Source organism: Castanea sativa, chromosome 3, assembly GCF_040712315.1.
Source record: "Castanea sativa cultivar Marrone di Chiusa Pesio chromosome 3, ASM4071231v1".
Lineage (NCBI taxonomy): Eukaryota > Viridiplantae > Streptophyta > Magnoliopsida > Fagales > Fagaceae > Castanea > Castanea sativa.
In genome coordinates, this window is record NC_134015.1 from 44,946,376 (window position 1) to 44,969,844 (window position 23,469).

The 23,469-nt window shown below is 36.1% G+C and overlaps 1 protein-coding gene across 1 annotated transcript; it reads right to left on the minus strand.

The window, feature by feature from the left end:
• Window positions 1-13,988: 13,988 nt before the first annotated feature.
• Window positions 13,989-22,191, minus strand: LOC142629680 (mRNA export factor GLE1). Its single transcript, XM_075803719.1, has 14 exons — window positions 22,004-22,191; window positions 21,763-21,866; window positions 21,474-21,582; window positions 20,650-20,789; window positions 19,481-19,652; window positions 18,934-19,099; window positions 18,712-18,821; window positions 18,388-18,458; window positions 17,545-17,626; window positions 16,866-16,940; window positions 15,914-15,997; window positions 14,844-14,975; window positions 14,538-14,660; window positions 13,989-14,451 (listed from the first exon to the last, which is right to left on the minus strand). Exons 3-14 carry the CDS (start codon window positions 21,540-21,542, stop codon window positions 14,212-14,214), a joined length of 1,464 nt encoding a protein of 487 aa, XP_075659834.1. The 5' UTR covers window positions 21,543-21,582; window positions 21,763-21,866; window positions 22,004-22,191; the 3' UTR covers window positions 13,989-14,211.
• Window positions 22,192-23,469: the final 1,278 nt, after the last annotated feature.

The following is a 23,469-nucleotide window of genomic DNA, read 5'->3' on the forward strand; positions in this document are numbered from 1 at the left end:
AAACACTTTCTCAATCTCTCAACTCTCAGTGTCTCAAACGCTCTCTCTCAATCTCTCAACTCTCAGTCTCTCAAACGCTCTCTTTTAATCTCTCAAACACCGAAACCAGTCACCCTCACCCTCTAACGCTCTCCTCTTTCAGAACCCTCTCTCTCTCGCTTCACAGCTGCTGCTACACCGACTGCCGGTCCGCCATAACACCGCCGGTAAGCCTCTCTCTCTTCTCTAATTCCATGGGTGCTTACACCTTTTGGTCCTGTTACTCTGTTTTGGTGTAATTTGTTTGAACATGGCTTTTTCTGAAATGGGTTCTTCTAGATTAATTCACAGAAGCATGAATTTAGGAATTTAATTTTGTTTTTACTGATTTAGCAACATTTAGACATCAAAAATTGGCCTTCTCCTTTCTTTAAAGGAAAACACAGCTTACACAACCATATGAGAATGAACCTTTGAACTCAACCTAGATGTTATATGAGAGAGAGGAAATGCGATTAGGTCCAAAGACCCTGGGCAATTTTCCAGAAAATTTCAAGAATAGAGTCTTGGCCTTGTGAAAACATAATCAAGCAGCCAAAACCGCAACCCAAATCCTACAATCACAATTTTTTCTCTAAACATACTCACCACCTAAACACACACAGACAGGTTCCTAAGTGCAATGTCCTCACATATCCAATCTCAACATCCTAAAAGTTCACTTTAACACAAGTATAATACAGTTTCTCCAATAGCATTACAGCACATGAAGCATGCAATTTAGTGAATCAGAAAGAAGCACAAGCCGCCTCACACCAGATTCAGGCTCATCAAAACATCCCATCATGTTCCAATTCCACTCTAGTCTAGCAGCCAAGCTCAGTGATCCAGTTGACCCAACTATGAACTCGGATAGAGCTCTTTGTTTAGTTAAGCTTTACCTACACAACTTTCTAATTTCTATCCATCTATAAGTAAGTCCCATAACAAGACCATTTTTTTTTTTGGTTTTAGAAATGGGTTCTTTTAGATTGCATTAATAGATGCGACAATTTCTGATTCTTCATGCCAATATACGCCATTAGCAACTTTTGCCAGTAGTCGGGTCCTGATCAATATACACCATTAGCAACTTTTGCAGCCTTTGGTAAGATTCTTCCCAATCTCCAAACATAAGCGCAATCGCCTTTTGTTTCGCATCCCATACCTTGTAGTAAGAAGGCTTATGGCCATTATATTTCGTCTCTATCAGAGATCTGAGATGCTTAATTTGAGTAGTGTGATCCTCACGTAACTTGTTATGGATTTCTGCTGCAATAAAATTACAACTCATCATTCTACCATCATTTCGCACTCCAGTCGGTATACACGTGTGAGGACCCACATACACGGTGACCATCCATAGATTTTGGAGCTCGGGCTTCATAACTGCGTAGATATACCACTTGCATGACTCATGCACGCATTTCGCACAAAAATTTTTCCTCGTCGACCTAGTGATCTTAAAGTGTTTGTGTTTCCTTGAGGGCACAAATTGTTAATACGCGCTTCACCTCCACTTTACTGGCAAAAGTCAACCCTTTGCACAAATTCATCCCCTCTCTCCAAGTAGACACAAATGTCACCTCAATATGCGAAGGATCAACCATATTTTCCCAAGTATTTGCAGAGAATGACAACGCAGGAGGTGCGTAGGCAGAGATTGTGTTCGTAATGTTTTGGACACTAATAACATTGTCTGTATCAGGTTCAGTACCGTCCAATGTCTCATCGTCATCAATGTCCCTCTCAAAGTCCTCAAAGTCCCGAAAGTCCCCTTTGTCAATCATGTCTTCATACTCATCTTTATCGGCAAAATCTTCACCGTTAATGGCAAGATTCTCATCAACATAGTCGTCATCATCATCGTCGTCATCATCATTGTTAACGGCAGTAGTCTCATCAACGTAGTCGTCGTCGTCGTCGTCATCATCATCATCATCACCATCGGCATGAACATTATTATCCTCTACATGTGTAGAATACTCATATTAAGCATCCGGAATCGTAACTTGTAAGCTTGTGGTTGTTTGTTGGATATCCTCTTGCCATCCTGCACGCGGCTCCAACTGTATGTACAACTCAATGTTACTTACTTCAGCTATACTCTCCAACTTGTCAAACATGATCTTTACATGTTTGTCTGTTTCTATCACCATATACTTGTAATTAATACGGTGCTTGAAGATTTCATTTGGCATACGATAAGTAATTTGTATGTTGTGCACATCAGGATTCTTACACAACTCTTCCATGACAAACATCTTCAATTCATCAAGGGTTTTCAACCTACGATCAACTTGGGCATAATAGGTCTTCATACCCGGCCCCTCAAATGGCAATCCCTTGTTCGCATTGGGATTCTTAAGCGGACCACCGTGGTATATGATTATAACAATATCAGGCATTGTGAACTTGTTCAAGTCAAGTCCTATGTTAGTTAAATCACATAGTCGTAAAGTGAGGGAAAAAAGTAATGCAATCTTACCAATGAACATATTCAAGCCAGGTTATAGAGTGCCCATTAATATCTAAAGGCCAAGACGTAAACCTTCTAATCCTAGTGGATGGAGAGACGGAATTATCTATTACTCCATTGTGTGGTGACCTATAATGCCTAAAAGGGTTCTGAAAGAACTAGGTGGGGTAGAGGAGCATGATTACATACCCATTCATTACATTCATTCACTACCCATTTCATACCCAAATCAATGATAAATAAAGTCAAAAAAACTTGAAAGATCATGATAAAAATAAAAGCCTACAAATGATGAATAAAATTTTGATAATTACATACCCATTCCCATTCATTACATTCATTCACTACCCACTTCATACCCAAACCAATGATAAATAAAGTCAAAGAAATTTGTAAGATCATGATAAAAATAAAAACCTAGAAATGATGAATAAAATTTTGATAACAAAAACTATACAAATAAATACTCAAAAAATTAACACTAACAAAACAAAGTTCTATAATTCACAATATTGATAAATTAACTAAGTTATGTTAACTATCTACAAAATAAATGGTAAAACTCTTTAACCCACACCCATAGACAACATACCCAACTACAATGACAATCAAATTATGCAAACCCTTAACTGAGATATGAATTTGCTGAGAGGGAAGAGCAATGAGAGTGGACAATGTGGTTTTGTGAGAGTGAGTGGTGTGAGAGAGTTATGGGTGAGTGAGAGTTAGTGAGGGTGAGTGAGTGAGAGTTAGTGAGGCTAAGAGAAGCTCTGTTTTTAGGCTTTCTCTGTGAGTGTGTTAATGTGAGAGTCTCTGTGAGTGTTAATGCCACGGGTTGTGTTTTAAATACACTGTCCAGAGGAAATCGAGTCTATAAGACTCTAGTTACTCTGCATAAAACTCGAGTCTTAGAGACTCGAGTTCCATGCGTATGATATCATAATTTAAAAAATAGGATATAGTAAAACTCGAGTCTATAAAACTCGAGTTTTATCTAGAGTAAAACGAGTTTTAGAAACTCGAGATCTAGGTGGCATTTTGTCCACCTCAGTAAGCGAGTACAAAGCAAGTATAAAGCGAGTTTCTGAGACTCGAGTTTTTATGTAAATCTCGAGTTTCAAAAACTCGAGTTGTTATTTTGCTTTATAGTTTCAAACCATGCCTAACTTACTATATTGATGCCATCCACACCGCTAATCTGCACATTCCCCCGGGGTTTCATGGAACATTATAGCCCCACCTACGGCCAAAATTTGGGGATTAACACTGAACACTATAATTAGTAGGCGTTGTTTCAAAAGTATATATTGCTAACATTTCAAGTCTCAGAGACTCAATTTAGAGTTTATAAATCGAGTCTCAGATTCTCTGTTTTCTTATTTTAACCATGTCCTAATGTGGCACTTTTTCACTGGGTGTCCACCTAAAAATCGAGTCTCTAAGACTCGATTTATATTTCGACCCTTTAAGCATCGATTTGTATGTGACGTGGTTCATCCACGTGAAAGCTACCTAATCCGTGGAAGCCACCTAGAAATCGAGTCTCTGAGACTCGATTTCTAATAAGGGGTTTTCAAAATTAAACCGTCTCTAACGCCTCTCCACTCTCGCACAAACTCACGCCTCTCTCCCTCTCACTCTCATTCGCGCACAGACTCACGCCTCTCTCACTCACCCTTTCCACTCTCACTCACCACTCACCCTCTCACTCTCACACAAACCCTCTCCGTTGTCACGCCTCTCTCACTCACCCTCTCCACTCTCACTCATCACTCACCCTCTCACTCTCACACAGACCCTCTCTACTGTCACGCCTCTTTCACTCACCCTCTCCACTCTCAAGCACCTTCTCTAGTTCTCTCAGGTGTGATTTTCTTCTCCTAAACCCACTTGATTTGATTTGATTTGTTTTGTTTTATTGTTTTTGTTTTTGTTGTCGTTGTTGTTGTTGTTGTTGTTTCTTACTATTTAGATGGATATGCAGAGGTTTAGGGTTTTTGTTCCATAATTATGAAGTTTTTCATAAATAATGAATAAAGGTTTTCTTCTCTGTGTGTATGTGTTGTTCTCTAATCATAAATTTAGAATATTTCCTATTATATTTTTACCATATTGGACTATGTGCAAAAGTATGTGAGATTGATTGTATATGGTATTTTCCCTTATTAATTTGTTTAGGATTCATAGCTGACCCCATAGTTTTGGGACAGCCTTCATTGTTGTTCTTAATGATGAAGATGTATACATGGTATATTTTGATGAATATCATCTTATCAATTTTTTTTTTTTGATGAATACCATATGCAATACGGCATTGCAAATAATTTATCTGCTTATGAGGTTGTTTTGTTTAGTAAATGCAGTTTTAGCTTATATAGTAATTTCTTATGTGGTATAAATCTTTATTAAGTGGAGAATGATTGTGGTGCACTGGTGTTGCATTTGTAAAACAATCTGGTGTCTTGGACCTCTTGGTTGATGATGGTCTTCTATTTCACTGTCCAATAATAGCAGATATTTGGTCATAATATTTGGTCTATTTGGGTTCATTATGTGATTCTGGAAAGGACAATTTAGTTTTGATAGTAGTGGTGAAATTTGGAATGCTATTCCACATTCTCTTATGAGGTCTATTTGGAGAGAACAGATTAGTTGGACATTTGATAGTGTTGGACATTTGATAGTATTGAACATTTTCTAGTATCCCTTAAGTCTTCTTTCTTGATATTATTGCTTAACTAGATGTCGGTTTTGGCAGTGTCCCTTTTTTGTTCTACTCTTGTCTTTATTAATTGGATTAAAATTTGATTATTATTTTTTCAGGGACTCTTTTGTACACATCTTGTGTGCTTTGAGCCTTTGATATCTCTTTTTTTGATAAAGTATGTACTTTTTTTTTCTGAATCTGATAAAGCATTTACTTATCATAAAAAAACCCTTTTAATTGAACTAGTTTTTTTTTTTTTTAATTAGGAATTACCAAGAGTATTGTAACTCAATTGACACCTTTTAATGTTTCCAATGGAGACGTCTAGGCTTCAAATCCTCCCTCCCCCAAATATTGAATTATCCATAAAAAAAGAAAAGAAAAGAAAAAAAGATGGGGGTTAGGGAGTGTGATTGGTGATTGAAATGGTGGGTAAACTATCGAAGGGTATAGAAGCAAAAATTATGAAGGCAGCACCTGGTTGATCAATCATGAAGAAGTCATAAGCATGGGGTTGTGAAATTTTCTAAATGGACACAGTTGTTGGCCTTAGGATTCACTTTTTGCAGTTCTTTGTTTTTAGAACTTTTTTTTTATGTGGATGGTCTATGAATTTGTTGTGGATGGTCTATGTTACTTTGCATATTACCATTTTCACGCACTTGCCATTTATTTTCATGCACTTATCATTCATTTCTCAAACTGACTGCTTATCATTCTTGTGCAGTATGGCTGCTGCAAATGCTGGACAGATTAACCATGTGCAGCCCAGACCCATTGGCAACTCGGTGTTGACCCAACAGCCCAACCATCGATCCAAAGCTATTTGGGATAGGCAAGTAAAACACAACACTAAAACCATCTGTATTGTTCTGAACTTTAATTTCTTATGGTATCCCATTTAATTCATACAATGTACACGCACTTGTTGTCATAATATTAATCCATGGTTCTGTTCTGTGCAGGATCTGGGGTCCCTTACCTACCGTACTTGTACTGAAGAGTTCTCCAATCATGAGCCAATGGTGTACGACCGAGTCGTTGACATCATTAAGGCACTTGGTTTGGAGGGACTCCTCAGGACCCCGGGTAGATAGATTAACCATAGCCTGATAACGGCCTTAGTAGAGCGATGGCGGCCCGAGACTCGCACCTTCCACATGCCACATGGTGAGGTCACCATCACATTGCAAGATGTGGAGGTTCTTCTCGGGCTTCCTGTTGATGGCAAGGCCATAATAAGGAGCACGCAGAAAGAATAGGAGAATGTGTGCGAGGACTTCCTTGGCTTCTGACATGTAAATGATGAAAGAAAACAACTTAATGGCCAAAGGATTCTCATCAAACGATTTTTGGAGCAAGTTGTCGATCCATTGCCACCCAATACTGAATAGGATTAGCTACATAAGTACGCATGATATTACATCCTAGCGCTACTGGAGGACACAGTTTTCATGGACAAATTCAGCGATAGGGTGCATGTAATGTGGGTGCAGCAATTGGAAGACCTTCGCAACCTACGAAGGTACAATTGGGGAAGGGCTTGCCTTGCATGGTTGTATCGAGAGTTATGCAAGGCAAGCGATAAGAAAGCCAGTCAAATTTGTGGGTGCTTGCTGTTGGTCTAGTATTGGGCTTGGGCCAAGTTCCCCTATTTGTGCCCAGCAGTTAAGCGTGGTCTGTCAATGGGTGCTTACAGTCCTGCAATGCGTGGTCCACTGTCCCTGAAGTAAGTTTCTACCTCATACACGTCATATATATTATGTGATCATTACCTAGGCCCACAATCATGTAACTTAATTTTATTTATTAATTTTAAAGGCTTCTAGGAATTATTTGTGACAACATTAAAAAATTTAAACAGAGGTTCAATATATATGATTATGTTAATATACTCTAATTTTGTGACTGTCATGTGGCTTGTATGTGCTCTGTTTTTTATAAGGACTGTTTCTTATTCTAGTTATATTATTAATTGAGTAAATATCTATAAGATTATCTTAGTAGTTATATGTGATTACATTATAGTTTAACATTATCTTAGTAGGAAAGTTCTAGATATTGATCCCTTGTTTTTTATTGTAGGTGGTTGTGGGTCCCAAACAAGAAAAACAGGCTCACCCACGTCTTCAAGGACAGGTATTGCGAGCAAATAGCTTCAATGTTGCCAAGCCAGATATGAAAATGTCTTGTTTTACATGTTTAGGAATAAGATATAGGTATGGTGAACTTTGAAGTATTGTTGATTACTTGTTTTTTGGCTGTTGTAGGTGGTGTGGTAGCTGTATGAAGCTAATTTAGATGACCTTCCGACGTAGTGCATTGCAGGGAGGGCAGTGTGGACGGCCATGGTGCCGCTTGTATGTTTCCACTTAGTAAAGAAAAATACACTAGATCGTGTCGTTCGTCAATTTGGGATGATCCAAGAAATTCCCTGTGGTGTTGACACTGATATAGTGCTTCATCGCATTGATTTGAGGGGAAGGTAGGTGTTGATTGGGTGTGGAGACATGCTGCAGATATCATTAAGTGGGGTGATTGCCTTCAACGGCATTGTGAAGCAGTGCTTGGTAATATGCCTCCACACCATGAGTACTTCGATTGGTTCGAAAGGGTAACTCAGAGGTTCATCGATTGCCCCGGTGCAAAATTGATTCTAATGGTAACTTCTTAATAGAGCTTCATTCGTAAATCTTTTTCTATTTCTTTACAAGCACTAGTATGAGAATAACATTCTCCACTTGTCATTGTCCCATTAATTTCTGAACTCCACATCATCCCTTACATGGCCAACCAAGTGTTTATCTTGAATTCAAGTATAAATGTGTGCATCTATAGAAGTAAAACTGTGAATTCAGTGAGAATATAATTAGTAATGCTTTATAATTTATTCATCAACTGCACTACTACTACTAATATTGTATGATAGTGTTTATATTGGTATTCCAATAAAATAACATCATTTTAGTCAAAGATAACACATGGTCTCCCTATAATTTGCAATTATTACTAGTAGAACCAATTCAGAACCAACATTTATTTTATTATTGATTGGCATTGTTGATTTGGTATTGCATTACTAATATATGTGGTTTTCCATGTGCAGATTGAAGGATACGTCCGTTTGTTGAGGCGTCACCCAGTGGGTACGGAGGACTACAGGGACGTTACTAATGTCCTGAAGGCAATGCAGGAGCTTGACCGTGTATAACCTCCTCTTATTCTTGAGGCCCAGAATGAGGAGGCAGCTACTCCTATGGCAACGGCTACTCAGAGCCGAAGCACTAATAAGAGGCTAAGCGCGAGTAGAGCTCCTGCCAGATGTGGCTCTCGTCCACCAGTTGCTACCCCTCGAGTAGTCCCTACCCCCGATCCCTTTCCAGCCACCCCACATCCATCTTCTAGCCTCACCATCCCTTCACCCACACCACATCCATCTCCTAGCCCCACCATCCCTCCACGCACCCCACATCCATGTCTTGTGTTTGACATCCATCCACCCACCCCACAGACATTTCTTGAGCTGTCACCCATTCCATCCTTTGACTTGGGTATTCATTCAACCCCTCCTAACAGCCAGTAACAGGAGCCACTCGTCAGGTATCACATGCCCTATCAACATCCTGAGACACTCTAAAAACCACCTCCAACTAAACCCTGACTTCTTGTCCACAACAGCAAAGGTAAAAGGCAAAACCTTTTGGTTAGCATCAATTGCCATTGCAATCATCAACACCCCTTGATATTTACCATACAAATGAATCTCATCAATACTGATCACTAGCCTGCAATATTTGAATGTAGCAATACATGGAGCGAATGCCCAAAATATATAGCATAGTAACGTAGTACCAGATACGTTTCTAGGTATGGTGTAATGGTTATACTAGGTGCCTAAATCCTGATCTAAGTATGCTAACAACAACTTTCGCAACCTTTGGTAAGACTGTTCCCAATCCCCAAATATCTTAGCAATTGCTTTTTGTTTCGCATCTCATACCTTATAGTAAGAAAGGTCATGATCATACTTAGTATGTGTGATGTCCTAGAGCTGATCAATACAAGTAGTGTGGTCCCATCGCAATTTTCCCACAATTTGTGATGTAACAAAATTAGAATCTATCATTTTATCGTGTCTTCGCAGGCCAAAGGGTATACAATTGTGTGGACCCACATAAGACGTGACTATCCATAGCCCATTAAGTTTAGCCTTCATGAATGCCCCAACATACCACTTACAGTTAGTGTCAATGCATGCGGCGCACACTTTAGTTTTGGTTGACCTGCGGATTGTAAAAGTTCTATTCTCCTTTGCTGCGTATATTATTAATGCACGCTTCATTACCTCCTTATTTGCAAAAGTCAACCCTTTACTAAAATGCATCCCATCTTCTCAAGTAGAAACAAATGGTATCTGTAGACGTGAATGATCAACCATATTTTCCCAAGTATTTGCATAGAATGACTCGGTAGGAGGTGTGTAGGCAGTGGTCGTATTTGTATCATGTTGGATGCCAATATCATCATCCACATCACCTTCATCATGGTACTCCATATTTTCCTCTGCAAAATTGGGAACAAGTTCATGGTCATCCACATCCCTGTCAAAGTCGTCTCGCTCAATCCTCTCTTCGTACTCATCCATATCATCAAGATTTTCACTATCATTCGCAGCATGATTTTCGTCTTTGTCTTCCTCCTTTAAATGTGTCTCTTGAGGTTGGAGTGTTTCACTAGTATTGGCAGCATGATCTTGAGATGGGAGTGTATAATCTCCCGTTGTATAGCCTCTCATTGTAGTGCATCCATTATCTAGGGCTGTAAATTGTAAAGATGTAGTTGTTTGTTGCACCTTCTCGGCATCAACTTCTGCAAGCGACTTCAAACTTACGTACAACTCAACAGCATTTACTTAAGGAATTTTATGAATCCTATTAAACATGATATTTACATGTTTGTCTTCTTTGATCGCCATATACCCGTAATTTATTCGTTCATGAAGAACTTCTTGTGGGTAATGGTAAATAATATTTATGTCATAACAAGCAGAGTTCAAATTCAATTCTTCCATTATTTTCATCTTCAAATCATTTAACATCTTCAACTTATGACGTATCATTATGTAATAGCATTCGATACCCGGCCTTTAAATGGGAATTCGTCAATCTCATTAGGATTGAGAAGGGTTCCACCATAGTATACATTTATATCAATATTCTTCAGAGATTGTGAACCTATTAGAGACAAGTTTAATATGTTAGTGACATATTCTATCTCTTTCACTTAAACATCAATTACAAAACCATTTTATCTACTCTAAGTACAAAAATTACAACTTTTTACATTATATGCATATACAAACACACCCTACATTTGCATATACTCACCCCACATCACAAACAAACACACTCAATCATTATCATTTCGTACTCAAACAAATAAAAAAAAACCAAAGACAAAACTCACCCCATTACAAAATTTCAACTCATTCTAACAAAAATAAATAAAAAATTTTAAACCAAACAACAACAAAAATAGCCTAACAAGGCAAATATATATATATATATATATATATATATATATATATATATATATATATATACAATATTTTTTACTTCTTATAAAAACCTAGTAAATATATACACTAACTTGTTACATCATATGCATATACAAACCCCACATTTGCGTATACTCACCCTATCACATACAAACACACTCAATCATTATCATTTGTTTCTAAAAAAAAAAAATCATTAATTATACTCAAACCAAAAAAAAATAATAAAAAACTAAACACAACTCACCCCATTACAAACCTTCAAATAATTCTATCAAAAATATAAAGAACAGTATCAAACCAAAAAAAAGTCATGAACCTAACAATACATACCCATAAAAAACCTAACAATACATATATATATGTAACTAACAACTAGAGAGAGTGAGTGAGTGTAAACCTTACCTAACATGAGGAGTAAATGGGGGGTGAGTTAGATTTGAAGTTTTGTAACGGGGGTGAGATTTGTATGAGAGTGAGAGAGAGAGTGAGAGAGGAAGAGAGAGTTGTTGGGTCTTTTTGGAGGAGGAAACGGAGAGACCCAGAGATATGAGGACTAAAAAGCAGCTACTTAGCCACGTGGATGCTTGTGGGCCAATCTTACAAATCGAGTCTCTAAGACTCGATTATGCTTTTTAAAAACCGAGTCTCTAAGGCTCGATATCTAGCTGTAATCCACGTGGACACAACTTAAGCCATAAATCGAGCTTCAAATTGTCAAGTTATAAATCGAGTCTTAGAGACTCAATTTCTAGGTAGACGCCACATGGAGAAGGGCCAAGTCAGACCTGATCAGAACATGAAAACCGAGTCTCCAAAACTCAATTTAAAAGCCCTAAATCAAGTTTTAAAAACTCAAGATGTTATTAAAAAATATAGTTTCAAAACAGTGCTTACTAATTATATTGTTTGGCAAACAGAGTTAATTCCCAATTTTGGCCCCCCACCTATGCTTTGCCACTATTTCTTTCTTTCTTTGATTTAATATTTTGCCAAAAAAAAATTATCCAAAAACTATTTTTCATATTAGTCTTTTTAATTTAAAAGTAGTCTAATAAAAAATAGTAATCTTAGGTGTATGGCTTTGCTACGGACATAACCCCGGAAAAACATTCCCTAGCCCGACCTAGGGCCACAAGAATAACACTAATTGTTCCTAGGAATGGTCTTGAGGTAGATTCCCTTTGGTAGGCCGACCCAGCCTGGCCCCACTGTCAAGGAGGTTGATGTAGAAATTGTCTCAGTTTCCCGACCTTGACCAACTGCTCCAAATAGTCACCAAAAGTTTTGCAATTTTCAGTAGTGTGCCCATGGTCCTGATGGTATTGACAGTAAAGACCTTGATTATGCTTCGTGGGATCACCTCCTATCTTATTTGGCCACTTGAAGTATGGTTCAACTTTAATCTTCTCAAGGATTTGATGCACAGGCTCCTTGACTACTGTACTAACCACCTGAGCAGTAGGATGCCCAGTATGTCCAATAGAATCTCTCCTAGATCGGTTGTTATTATACCTATTAGACATAAAGTCTCTTTGGTCAAGGGGAGCCACCTTTGCCTTCCCCTTCCCTTGCTGCTAATCCTCCTTGACCTGCTTGTGCTTATCAATCTGATCCATTAACTGGTGCATGCTTCGCACAGGCCTTATTGTCAAGGACTTTCTCAAATCATGTTCAGTAGGAAGGCCAACCTTAAACGTCCTTATTGCCACAGCTTCAAAATCTTCATTTATCTCATTAAACATTTCCTAGTATCTATCTGAATAAGTTTTCAGGGTCTCACCCTCTCTCGTCGCCATGGACAACAAAGAATATAAGGGACAAGGAACCCTACTACATGTAACAAATCGGGCCCTAAAAGCCCTAGTGAGCTCTTCAAAAGAGCTAATTAAGCCCTCATCCAGTCCATCAAACCATCTCATTGCAATAGGTCCCAAGTTAGAAGGAAAAACCTTGCACATCAAAGTTTCATTCCTAGAATGAACAGCCATCCTCTAATTAAAATGACTAACATGCTCTGCTAGGTCAGTTCTCCCATTATATATAGTGAAAGTAGGTTATGTGAACCAACGTGGGAGCTTAGCCATATCAATCCTATGGGTAAATGGTGATTTTGAAATTTTTCTCAAAACCTTACTCATAGCGTCGTTCCCCAAGCTCTTAGGGGTCGGGCTTTTCTTTCTCTTCTGGTGATATTGTTCCTCCCTATCCAACAGTGAAGATAAGGAAATAGATTCGCTGGGAGGTGTTCTAAACCTTTGTCTATAACTGCCATCTTCCCCTGAATTAGATCTTGTGCTTGAAGGAGATACCTCTCGTTGTTTATGACGTAATTTTCTACGCAAATGGTCTATCTCCAATTTGAGGTTCCTAGTTCCTTCCTCATGTGAAACATGGCTTCCACTTCTAGAATGACTCCTACTAGTGTGGGTCATATGCACACTAACCTCATGGTCTCTCCTCCTTTCAACCTTAGCCCACTAACAATGGATGACAGTCCAACAAGCCCAAAACAATGTATTTGTTAGAGAATGGGTTTTACAAGGAAATGTCTCAGATAATTAAGTGTGGGCCATGGTTGTCTGGATTCATGCCAAGTAATAAATAAATAAATAATAATAATGCTAATCAACTAGTTGCCAAATAAAATTAATTTTTCTTTAGCATCGTTTATTTGGAGATCTAGTCTCAACCGTCCCACTTTCATTGGACATGGCCAAATTTGGTCAATAGACAAAAGAAAAATTAAATATATTGATCAAAGAGTAGTGTCTATTGCACACACTCTTCTACACACATAAAAAATGAACTGAAATTGTCCATTAATGAGAAGTAAAAAAAGGGTACAAGGCAGAGCGTTCATGGTCACATTTTCATTATTATTACTATTATTATTATTTTTAAATCAGCTTAAAGATGTTATTGCCAAGAAAAAAACCCAGAGGGCTACACAGGAGAGCCTAAGAAAAAGGCTTGCTCCAAGAGGATTACATTAGAGAGAACAGCAGGCGCAGCGCCCAACACAAAACAATCTGCTAATCTATCCATAGTCTTCGTTGCTCGTGGAATGAATTATCTAAAATTCAAGGACATTTGGTAGTTGCCATATGGAACATCCCAGAACTTCACCCATTACTTCTTGCTTACGTATTAAGATTTTAAAATTTAAACATCCATCACTCCCAAAGATACCATTATTTAAAAAGTTATATAATTTAAAACTCGGTTAATCCTACAAAAAAAATATATGACAGATGAATTACTAAATAACAAATTCTTAAAATGGTAAAGTCTCTTTTTATCGAATAAGATATTCGGGATTCAAACCCTGCCTACGCCAAAAACCAACGGGTGTCTTAGTTTGTAATAAAAGCAATCATCATAGAATAGACGTCATATATTGAAATTCTATCTTATCTAAAAGCAAGTAACAAATTCTTGGTAATCTGGTTATGCCAGAAAAACATCTGAGAGCAATGCACCTCCCATCAGGGCCCTTCCCTCCGGCTCCTTAAGGAACAACTTATCCTCCATGTAGTTTTGAATATCCCTGATTGTTGCACTTAAGTTTAGATCTTCACGAGCTGGATCTTCCCATGCTTTCAATTCTTGTAGAAAGTTGTTCCAGATGTAGCTCAGTACTTTGATGAACTGAGTTTTAAATTTTCTGTAGAGAGCAAATCCTGCCATCTGTAAAAACATATTTTTTATTTTTATTTTAAAAGGGCTTTCAAATATTGTTTTGTAAATAGCATTATGTTTCTGTATCAACTTACTTTCAGGAAGGCACTCAGTGCAACCGCCGTATCTCTATTGACAGGCAGAGTATTTAAGAACCTTGCCATCCATGCCCAACCTTCTTTGAGGCCATGTGTGTTCTGGAAACCCTGTAATTCTGTCTGCCAAAACAATCATTCTTGGTAAGCTTCTTTTGCTTTCAGAGATGAGGGGAGTAAAGGATAAAGGAAAGGTGTGACAATAGCACCATGTCAAGAGAGCTGGGGTTTTGTAAATTGCTCATTGCTAAAAATAAAGTATTTCTACACCTCAAAAGTCAAAAGAATAAGATCATAGTTGCAAACCTGAACTAGAGCCCCATACAATTTCATGTAGGACTCTAACCTTCTCAAATAGTCCATAGTGCTCTCAAGCTTTCCGTCACTTTCTTTGTATCCAAGAACCTTATAATAAGCCCCTTTGCTTTCAAATGCCGACTGCAGTAAGAAAATATAATTAAGTATCCATGCATTAGCTGCAACATCAGAAACAAAGAAGCAATAACAAAAAATATTCCAAGGAATGTAAACTTTTGACTTTGGTAATTTATTGGATGGGTCATAGATAGAAAGGATAATTCAGGAAATTAAGATAAATTTGGAAATTTTCAAACTCTCCCAACTTTGACTATTTTCAAGATGTTGGATTTGGGAAAATAGATACATGTGTATAAAAATAATTACCATTCAACTCAAAATATACAATCTGCCACTCCAATAAAAAAAATTTAAGCAAAATAATGGAATGTAGATAAATTTATTCTCATGTACACATAACTATTCAACATGCCAAAGTCACCATCAAGGCTCAGCACTGGTAAGAAAATCACAATTTGGTTCTCTACTATATCCAGTTTTAATCAGTGGTCGCTCAGGACTTTTCTTGCCTAGTTTAAAGCAGGAACCTTTACATAAGATAAGACTTTTAAGTAAATAAACCATATGTAAAATTCACATTTATTATGGAATTCAGCAATTCTCTTCAATCAAGATAACCAAAAGATTTTGCAATTTTTAAGGATTAGGAAGAACAAAACTCCAAAAATCAAACTTAATATCTAGCAGATTCTGATTTAATAGTTAAATACTCCATACCAACCATTCATAAGTCAACCAAGTATGCAAAATAAGTATAAATAAGGATGCCCATTTTTTATTTTTCCTCTAAATGCAATTTTTATTTATTAGTAATTTACACATGCACTATTAGGTCTTGAACCCATGGCCATGGCTTCATGCTCTAGATGCAATACTAACATGATATGACATGACAAATTCCCCAAAACACAGTCAAAGTCAAAGTGTCAAATTCAAAATTACCATATCATGACACTAAAAACATCAATATATAGCTTCTCTGAGTTAATAAACTTTACCTCTGAATAGGTTATATGCTTTGGAACAGTGTAAATGCAGGCTTTGTGGAGCTCAGCAAGAAGGAGATCCATTGCATGTGGAACCTGATTCACATATCATAAAAATATAAGCAAATAAATGTAATTAAGTACAAGAGCTGCAGCTGGGTTTAATTCCTCTTCCAACATAACTAATGACATGATAAGAATTTCAGACTAATGACTCAGAATATAGGTTGGTCAGCAAACCAACCTATTGAGCAATTTGCAGAGAAAATTCTATATCCTTCAGTAAATTCAGAAAACAACGTCACTAGAAAGATGAGTTACTTTGGTATAGCAAAACTTTATTCTTACAAAATACTTACTCCAAGGAAAGGAGCATCTGATTGCTTTCTATAAACACGTGCATGCAGCACAAGCACACACATACATATGAAGAAATGATATGCACCTTCCTTGTGATTAGGATTGCTGTGATTGGTGTGAGGGTTTATGAAAAATGCATGTCTGTCTATCTATTTCAAGAATAACAATATATGAACAAAAAGCTACATCCTGAAGGCAATTTTCCTCAGTAATTTGAACCAATTCATGAACTTCTAACCATTTTTCAAACTTTATACAAAAAGAAAGCCTTCCCCGAAAACTTCTAGAATTTGTATCATTGAGATATCCCTAAAACGTATCAAATCAAAATCAAACCCTAACCACAACCAATTACACCATTCAAAATCAAACTTCAAACCTTTTTTTAAAAGAAAATTCAGGCATAAACAATAACCTAGAAACAAGCAGTCCACAATGTTGCAATATCTTGAAGTCTTGAAACAAATAATTTAATTTTTACAACCACTGAGTAGCATCCTAATGTGTAGACGAAGGTAAAACACAGGAGCATCCAACTGTCACTAACCAATGATCTCATTGGTGAACATCCAGCCCCAAACACAATGAATTAAACAAGTTTTACCTGTGAGGTAACAAGAACAATGACATATGCACAAGCGAAAGCACCATTATCAGGGCTGATACAATAGGAGAGAACCTGTACCATCAAAATTGGGAAATATATTAATATCATCTCTTTTAGTTTACTGTTTACTTATAAAAAAAATAAAAGGATTTACAGTCAATATCCTATAAGAACAAGAACAAAGTCAATTCGAATTTCACCATAGCATAAAGTCAGAATGTCTAAAACCATCAAATGTCATGAAAAGAAAATTTATGATCTGCAATGCTGTATCAAATGTCATAACAGTGACTCCAATGCTGTATTAAAATAAGAGGAAACAAATGTTTAAATCCTATCATCAGACAATTTTTATTTAACTCCATACTTGGACTCACATTAGTTAGTACAGAAATTCTAGACTTGGCTAACCCATATTTCCAAATTCTGCATTCTCTATTCTTTTGATGTGTATAAAGATCTAATTCTAAATGTTCTTTTTAAACTTAATTATCAAAAAAAATAAAAAATTTCTTTTGAACTATTTCCAAATACCAAATAAAATCCAACTTTAAGCACGTTAACATGCATGTTCCAAAACTTTCTGTCTACTTCTGCCATTCTCTGAACATTCCAACCAAAAAATGAATCTAGGTAGAATGCAAGAGCATGTCTTTGGCCAGATTTATGAAACTACCTTCTTTGCAAATGCTGCCATGCTGACAGATTGAGGGCAATGAGGATCATGGAAAATCTTAACAATTTCACATGCCTTTTCACTGCAATTGGTAAATCGATACAAACAAGATCCAGAAGTATTAGTTACTTTTGTAGTGAAGAATTATAACCAAAATGAATGCCATGAATAAAACAAGAAATTGAGTTATTTAACAATGAGGCTTTCTTAGCATTAGAAGGGAATGATTCTTGGGTACAGCTCCTCAAGCTGAAGCTAAAGGATTGGATTCCCAAAGCCAACCACAGGGCCTTATAAGATACCATGCCAAAACAATAAAGTATCTCAGTTCATTCTGGCTCCATCAGAAATAACACAACCACACAAAACTCATCTCAAGAATAAGGAAAACCCTCCTCTATCTAAAGAGGCTGAAGCAGCAACTACCAGTCTACAACATTCAGGAATGAATGACAGATCATAAATCAGCCATCTTGATCAGTAACAATCACTTTTTGAGTTCAAAGCCTTGAATAATACAGTAAATTTTTATTTTTATTTTTTAAAAACCCTAAAGGCAGTCCAGGGCAAAAGGGCTGGCACTTAATTTACTGGTCTGACCAGCTGTAAAGGCAAGCAAAAACTTTTTTTTTTTTTTAAAACAAGGAAAGCAAAAACTAAGTCCTTCATATCAGTGACATGCTGCAATTCACTGGGGTGAAGGGAAAACATTGATGCCATTAGTATGCTCATCATGATAACAAAATTTAGATAAAGTAATACAGATAATAAAGACAAACCAAAAAAAATTCTTTGATGATGAAACATTTCGCTAGAATGCAGCAAAAATAAAATCCATCTCACCTGACAACTTTCGTTGACCTACGTATTTGATTTATTGACCTTTTAATAAGCTTTTCATAGCTGCTCAAATCCTAACAAAAAATAAGACCACATCACCTACCAATATAAAGGAAGCAAGTCACATACCCTAAAACTTAGACTTCTAACAGAAACAAAACGAGAATTCTAATCTACAATAATGGTATCTACTACCTAGATAGTATCTAGGTGAGTAATAAATAATAACATTAGCCTTTTCAATATATAAGGCCCAACTAAAATTTAGGAAAATATATATACTAATTCCAATTTTTCAAAACTTAATCCCTGTAGTGTCAGCAATACCTTATTGTAAGTCGACCTCAAAGCCTGGTTCCTTTCATCTACCTCTTTAAATTTATGTAGTCTTGCCTGTTCAAAATTTAGAGCACTTTCTGCAGCCCAAAGTACTTTACCTATCTATCACATTGCCAATTGACAAGGGAAAAATATTAAATGAGACAAGTCACTAAACAACACACACAAAGAATGCTATGATCAAATCCATCAAGTATTCAAAAATTTTACTTGAAGTTCCTGCATTGGCATTCATTTGAAGTCCAGCATCTTCTTGTGCCACCCTAGCAACAGCTCTTGTTGAGGTTTCACTACCTAGCCTTTCTGCAGCTTCTTTCACGGCTCTTCTCTCAGCTTCCAAAGCATCTCTTTTTGCTTCCTCAACTCTAAGTCTGGCCTGCATTCCAAAATATTTTTATTACTTAGAAGGATGGTGGTATCAGCCCTGAAATTCCAATAGCTATACCAGAAGTACTTTGTGACAATAGGAGACTGACCAGGAAGGGCACCAAGTGGCCAGAAAACCAATTACAAATAGTGGTAAACAAAATGCATCTGACGAAGAAATGGAATAACAAAGTCTTGTGTAGTTTAATGGAAAGCATTCGCATAAAGTGCAAAAATGAAGCCCCAAAAAGCACAAAAGGCATGGCAAGCGCCAAAGGAGTTCCAGATTGCTCATAATCCAAGAGCTTTCAAGATAACTCTGCGTGCATTTCAAAGGATATCTACAGGAATATCATGAATAGAGGAGGCTTGAAAGAACTAATATCAAAACCTCAGATTCTGCTTTAGCTTTTTCTTGGCGTAGTTTTTCTTCATGGAAAGCCTTTTCCTTTCTTTTGGCCTCTTCATAAGCTGTATCACTTCTAATTTTCCTTTCTTCTATTTGTGAGCTCAGTTCATGGTCCCACTGAACAGTAGTCAAGTGATTATCAAGTGCTTCTGCACTGCAATGATTGTAAGAAAATATCAAAAGACCTTTCTGGGATTCTTTTAATTGATTTGACCCTTATGGAACAGGAAAAAAAGGAAAAAAAAAAATCAAAAACAAGCATCCATTAAGCCAACTAGGGAATGGGGAAAACAATTCAGATTTCAAGACTTATCAACATTAAATCAAATTGTATCATGCTCCAGCAAGCAGCAATAGACACTTAAACACCATCTTTTGACAATGACAAGACAAAGGGCTTCAATTTATATATCAAAATACCTAAATCAAACTCCAGATTTATTCCCCTCCCCCCCCCCCCCCAAAAAAAAAGAAAAGGAATCAACATTTATTTTAGATATTATTAAACATGAAGTTACTTTTTCAAATATATTTCTTATATCCACATCTTTCGCAAATGAGAACATTGCCAAGCATCAAAAGATCTCTAATAAAACCTACCAATGAACAATATTCAGTTGCCTACAACACCAACAAACAAACCCTTAGTCCCAAAATTTTGGGGTCAGTTATGGATCCTCAACATATTAATTAGGGTCAGCCATGTGTATTGTTTGTCTCCAATCTACTCTATCTAAAGTCATACTCTCTATTATTACTTCTACTAATGTGATCTTTGGTCTTCCTCTACCTTCTTTCGTTCCCTCAACTTGGATAACAATATTTAGTTACCTGCCCATTATTTCCCATTAGTTACAGCTCTCCATCCCTCCCTCTGTCATTTGTTATTCTCTACTATCTTTTATAGAAACAAACAGAATTGAATCTATGAGAACAAAATCCATATAAAGCAATTTATAAATCATCAACTAAAACGATTGTATCATGTGTGCATTCACTTGATAGGTATATTACAAAGATATGGTAAGAAATTAGATATCACAGGCAAAGGAAGCAGAAAGACACAACTACAGAAACTAGGACGACATTCTAAAAACTTCACCATTTCATTAAAATAAAGAATTTCATCATGACAAAGTAAATTGTCTTACACTTTGCGTTGGTATTGAGTATCAAATCTCCTATCCATTTCACATCTTGCTTCTCTGTATCTCTCAACTTGAGTAAGGGCAGAAGTATACTTTTCACATAAATCTGTCTCTAAAGCAGAAATTTTGTTCCTGATCTCCTCCTGCTCATCAATCAAAATACTATGTTTATGCACCAAGCAAAAAGGAGAAATATTAATGAGACATTTACAAAAAGACATAAATTGAAATATGAGTTTCTCTGCTATCTATGACTACTCAGAAAGGTCAAACATGAGTAAAGAACACAAGATAAATTCATTTATTGCTTTGCATCCAGGTTTAATATTAAAAACTCACTCATTTTTCTACTAATCCAGATTTAACAAAGAATTGTATATCAAAAAGAAAAGGAAGGCTCCATAAATAAGTGCGAATAGAGTAGTACAAGAACCAGAAGTACCAGCAACAGTAGTAGATTATAAAAATAACCTTATGAATATGCATGTATAGAAGAAAGGATCAAAATTTGCATGCCATGTTTCTGAAACAAAAGTGTGTAATGTAATGTATAGTTCTCAATTTACTTGTCATGATAGATTGGCTCAACCAAAGAAAAATCCAAAAGAAATAGCATTGAAATTGATTATTATAGACCAGTCAGAATTGACCCCTAAGATTTATAATATACATACCCTATTGGACCTTTTAAATAACAATCATAACAACTTAACAAAAATTAAACATATGATTTTCGGACATAAAATTGCATCATTAACACAATCTATAGCAAGTGGAAAATATAACAATGAGCAGGATCAAGATCAACATTGATGATAGCTACATACCTTAACCTGAAGGTGATTTTCATGGCTTAGCTCATTCAAAGCAGTTTCTACAATTCCCTCTACACCCATCAAGTAGGAGCATTGGTTTTCAAAAGTCGACTCACCATCACTGTAAAAAAATGAATGAACACCATCATCGAAAATTTACATCAATCCCTTCCTTCCATTCCATATGAATGCATACAATACATATGTGCTAATTAATAAAAATAAAATTCCAAACCAAATACCCATTTTTATATAAGTTTCCCGTGTTAAAATTAAAACAATAAGAAGAAGAAGTTAGCACCTCAAACTTCCATACTCCTCAACCTGGCTTTAAGTGCCGTCATCATTCTCATCCACAGAGACGCGCATTGTAAAAGGCTTACAGCTTTTATCGGTGAGAAATCTCTAAACAGAGTTGAAAGATGAAAAATGTTCATACTAGCAAAACAATGACAACATATACATACATACATACATACATTGATACATACATGCATGCATGCATGCACATATATATATAATGAAAAAATTGTGATACCTACCTAGGTTCTGTTTTGGCAAATTTAGGTGCAGAGAGATAGAGCTTAATTTGCAGTGTTAATCAAGTTCTGATAAAAATATCATCAAACTTCCAATCCGGCTCGGGATCTATGGTGATTCCATCAAATCTTTGGGGACAATTCCAACGGATTCGCCTTTGGCGTTAGGATTTTTCAATGGAGGACGAAGAGAGAGTCTGAGTCTGAGTGAGAGAGCCATTGTTTTGTTTTGAGGGTTTTATTTAATTTTTCTGAAAGTAGCGTACAAACAACGCAAAAACCCGCGTTTTTTTGTTTTTTTAATTTTTTTTTTGAAAGTCGGTGACATTTCCATCTAAGTTCTACTCTAGGATTTGGGCCTTTTTGGAGAACTGGACCTTGGCTTATATGCTATTGAAGATTATTATTTCAAGCTTAATGTTTATTTATTTATTTATTTATAATGATGTAAGAGAACTTCACTCAAATTAATTGCACAACAATTCTCACGATTAATCAAACTTCTATAGGCAACTGCTCACCAATTTCTTATTCAATAACAAAAAACTTTATCAATTGAGTTAATAAAATTCACCATTATTTAAGGTCTAAATGTTAATCATTGTGTGTGCCAATCGAACTCTATTGCAATGAAAATGAGCACAACAATGCCACTTTGAGAGGACCATCATATTTGACATTCAAGAAGGTAAATGATTTTCAACATCAAGACCATCTTTTGTCATGATAATAAATTTGGTGATTCTAGAAAAGGTATTCAACATTAATGTTGAGCTTATTAAAAAGATCAAGGGTAATGTGGCCAAGGCCTAAACCAAAAGTTAGCTCCCATATTATTATCATTTTTTTGCTTAAGTCATAAGTAATTTACTTTGGATTTATACACATCCATTTGTTCAATCAATATCATGTACTTTATAATAAAAGTTGGTTCTAGAATTCATAGTTGTTTCAAGTCACTACATAACTCTACAACAAGTTTGATACACCTTCATTAATAATTAATTACTAATTTACTAAGGTAGTTTTATTTAGCCAAAAAAATACTTTATTAACTAAGTTTCAAGAAATTGAAAATTTTTTGACAAAAAATCTAAAGAAATTTAATATTTATTTTTAAAATTTTAATCATCTATCATAATTTTATATTTTAATTTTATATTTTTGAATATATTTGCACGCTGACGCTACTACATGGCTCAATATATATATATTTTTTAAAGGACTCACTAATTATTATAACAGTTACAAACTTACAATTATATTAGAACTTTTTTCCTTTGGCATGAAATTTTTGGGAATTAATAGGAAATAGGCGTTGGCAGTATATCAAAACATAAACTTTGAGCATTTTTAGAAAGCCTGTTCCCGGCTCCTATAACAAGTCAATTAAAATCTCCAAATATGCGTGTATGTAATTATGTATTAATCGCAATAAGAGAATTTCAAGCAGAGACCATAAATAGTGA